This window comes from Mustela nivalis (assembly GCF_964662115.1).
Source record: "Mustela nivalis genome assembly, chromosome: 7".
Classification (NCBI taxonomy): domain Eukaryota; kingdom Metazoa; phylum Chordata; class Mammalia; order Carnivora; family Mustelidae; genus Mustela; species Mustela nivalis.
The window spans coordinates 8,834,220-8,837,723 of record NC_139026.1 but is presented as its reverse complement, the minus strand read 5'-3'; the positions used below and the strand labels follow the sequence as shown (position 1 = coordinate 8,837,723).

The following is a 3,504-nucleotide window of genomic DNA, read 5'->3' as shown; positions in this document are numbered from 1 at the left end:
GGCCTCTAGCAATCTTGGACAAAAGAGCATCCTTAGAAAGTCAGGGCCATTGGACACCGGAGCATTTTCTGCCCTAGTGATGGTTCTGCCGGTCGGGTCCTCCCCCGCCGCACCACACACCCGTTTGGACCCATCTGGACCCGTCTGGACCTCTGGTCCCTCAGGGGAGTGCCCGCACCCCTTGTCTGTCTGCCCGCCCCAGGTCTGCTCCCAGACCTGTTCCCTGGAAGGCTGCCACTGCACCCTGACCAGCTTCAGCAGGTGCTGGAGCCAGGCCACCCCCACCCCCTGCCCTGGCCCCTAACCACCTGTCCCTCCCGAGAGACCTGCCACCACACCACACCCCTGCCCTCTCTTCTCTCCTCATAGTGCAGGCTTTTCAAAGCCTCTTTGCAGGAGAGAGCCTTTGTGGGCTGGGTCAGGGGTACCCCAGTACTCGCCCAGAGAAACATCAGGGTCACATATGTCATTTGAAGTCTACTAGTACCAGTGTTCAAGGACTTAAGAGAAATTGATAGGCTTAGTATTGGTAATGCATTGGGAAATAGATCTAAGAGATTATTTCAGGTTATAAATCATCCAAAAATTCCTCACGAGGTCCTTTACATTCATCATTTTTACTGTCATGGAACGAGACGGGTATTTCCACTTGCCCCACATCTCAATTCAGACAAGCCACGTGTCAAGTGTTCTGGAGACACCTGGGGCTAGAGGCCCCCCGGTGGGGCAGCATGGCTGTGCGGCCCTCCCCAGCAAACAGCACCCATGGAACCAGCCTGGACCCCAGTGGGCCTGGCCTGGGGCCAGTAGGATGCCTGTAGGATGGATGGATGGATCGATGGTTGGGTGGATGGATGAAGAGTGGATGTTGGAATTGATGACTGATGTGGAAGGAACGGCCCAGTCAAAACTGACAGTGCAGCGAGCGATGGAAAGGAAGGATATGTCGATGGACGCCGCGCCCCTGGGCTCCTGCCCGCTCACCCTTCCTCCCACGGCAACCAGCCGGACCCACCGCCCGCTTCGCCAGCCAAGAGGATCCCCTTCTCTTCTCCGCTCTCCCAGGTCTATCCCCAGGCTCCCTGCCACGCAGAAGCCTGCTTCTCTCTTGGATCCGTGACCAGAATCTGCCCCCTGAAGAGCATTACCGTGTCACCTGGTTCTTATCGTGGAGCCCCTGTCCCACCTGCGCCGAGGATGTGATTGAGTTCCTGGAGGAATACAGGAACGTCACGCTGAGCATCTATACCGCCCGCCTCTACTACTTCTGGGACCCAGATTTCCAGGACGGGCTCTACAAGCTGTGGTGTGCAGGGGTCCATCTGGACATCATGTCCTTTGAAGGTGAGAGCTGAAAGAGCTGGGGAGACGGGACTGTGGGAGGGAGTAGGACTCGGCCAGGGGGTGCTGGAGGACTACAATGTCCCTAGGGAGAGTGCGTGGGAGGAGAGCCTGGGAAACTGAGGCAGGACTGGTGGCGCCTGGCAGGGAGGTCACGGGAGGGTCATGAGAAGAAGGCCCCCCGGGGCCCACCTGACAGCCCTCGTCCCTCTTTCCCTCAGATTATGAATGCTGTTGGGAAACCTTTGTGGACCACAAGGGGATGCGCTTCCAGAGTTGGGATCTATTAAGAGATAATGATTTGCTGGCCGAAGAGCTCGAGAATATTCTTGGGTGAGGGCGTGCTCAGCCTCCTGGTCTCTCCCTGACGCTGCTGCTCCTTCTCCTGGGCTCCAGCCGCCTGCCCCTCCCTCCCCAGCCCCTCAGCCCCCCCCCCCTTCCCTCCTGCACACCATCTCACCGCATTAACCAAATCGTTAATAAACTGAAAGTAATGGGGCATGAGTACGTCTAAGTGTGAAACTCGGAAGCTGTGAGAAGCATCCTTCCTGAGGATGTGACTTCTCAGAGAACCAGGGTCCTTGCGGACGGTGAGCTGCTGGGTGAGGGCGTCTCAGTCTGTCCTCTGTGCTCAGGGCAGGGGCGCCCCTGCTGTCGCTCAGCCTGTCCCTGTCTCCCCTTCTCCTAACAATATCAGGCAGACTGGATTCGGGTCCATCCTAATGGGCCTCGCATTAACAACCATCTTTTAAAAATCTGTACCTCCAAGGTCGTCGTGCTCTGAGGCACCAGGGTTGAGACTTTAGCTGATGGATTTGGGGGGGGGGGCACACGGTTCAGCCCAGACAATGGCCGAGGGCCTTTTGGAGCTGAAGGTGTATGGCAAAAGCAAGATCCTTATTCTGCGGGTCTATCTCCTGGGTTATGCCCGAGCTGCCCCTGCCTCCCCTGCCTCCCTTGCCAGCCCTCACTTCCCTGGACCCCTCCTCCCCAGCGCCACCACTTCTCTCCAGGTCATCACTGCACCTGCCCTCACTCCCATGTCTCTTGTCCCCTTCCCACATTGCTGCCAGAGGGGAAGCTTCAAGCAGGTTGCAGCCTGGAGACAGCCATGGAAAGTGAGCAAGAAATTAATTACTCAGTTTACACTTAAATAATTTTTTTTTAATGTAGGATGGGGTATAGGAGGACTGAGGTCATCAGAACTTTTCCAAAAAAGCAGAATCAAAAGTGGCAGGTGGCCGAGAATCAAGTCAGGGAGACAGGGAAACACGAGCAGTAGAGGTGAGACAGGGACCATCTGCTTCTTTGCCCACAGAGCCGAAGACTCCATGAACACACTGGCAGGGGCGAGGGGGGAGGAGTCGGTGGCAGGGCCCCACAGGTTGGCCTGGACCGGGGCACGGTGAAAAGGACGAAGAGATCAACCTGAGATGGTGGGATTCCAGGCACGTGGAGGCAGGAAAAGCAAGAGGGCAGGTGTTCCGTCTGGAAGACATCCTTAAAATCATTGTGGAGAACGTCTCGGGTCCCATTCAGACCAGCTGTTTCTCTCTCTGATCTTGGCTGGCTAGCTGTGTCCCTCCCCGAGGCACCCTGCCTGTCCTGCTGCCTAGGGGCCACAGAAGAGCTCGGGATGTCCCCCGCAGTCTGTCCTGCTGCCCATGCAGGAGGCACATGGGAGGACACCCCTCTTGACTGCCTATGATGTCAAAACAGGCCAAAGCGTCTAGCTCAGAATATCCCCTTCTTCTGGAGAAAAGAACCAAGCAGAAGGCCAGTCTTAGAGATCTGTGGGGGCTTTCAGGACATTCCCTCCGAAACTGCTACCATCCTGCTCTGGCTCACCCTGTTCTCTGCCCAGCTCCGATGGCCAACGAGCAACCAGCCTTCCTCCCACGCTTCCTGCTTCTTGGGCAAGAGGCATCTTAACTGTCAATTTGACCAAGAGCTGCGTACACAAATCCGGTCACTCTCTTGGAAGGACCCAGACCCAGCTCATTCTGGAAGCTTCTTCCAGAAGTTGGAAGCCGGGGACATGAGAACAGATCAGAGTAGAGGGAATGCCATTCCCTCAGACCCTCTGCTGGGCCAATTTAATGATAAAACCTGTTTAACTATTAGGGCCTGCTTAGCCAGAGTGACTCCATATTGCCTAGGTAG

General features: G+C 56.3%; 1 protein-coding gene across 1 annotated transcript; it reads left to right on the top strand.

Annotated features, from left to right (window-relative positions):
* Positions 1–731: 731 nt before the first annotated feature.
* Positions 732–1,845, top strand: LOC309868882 (DNA dC->dU-editing enzyme APOBEC-3Ca-like; the record flags this gene model as incomplete). Its single annotated transcript, XM_082739024.1, has 3 exons — positions 732–786; positions 1,066–1,344; positions 1,563–1,845. 3 exons carry the CDS (start codon positions 732–734, stop codon positions 1,676–1,678), a joined length of 450 nt encoding a protein of 149 aa, XP_082595150.1. The 3' UTR covers positions 1,679–1,845.
* Positions 1,846–3,504: the final 1,659 nt, after the last annotated feature.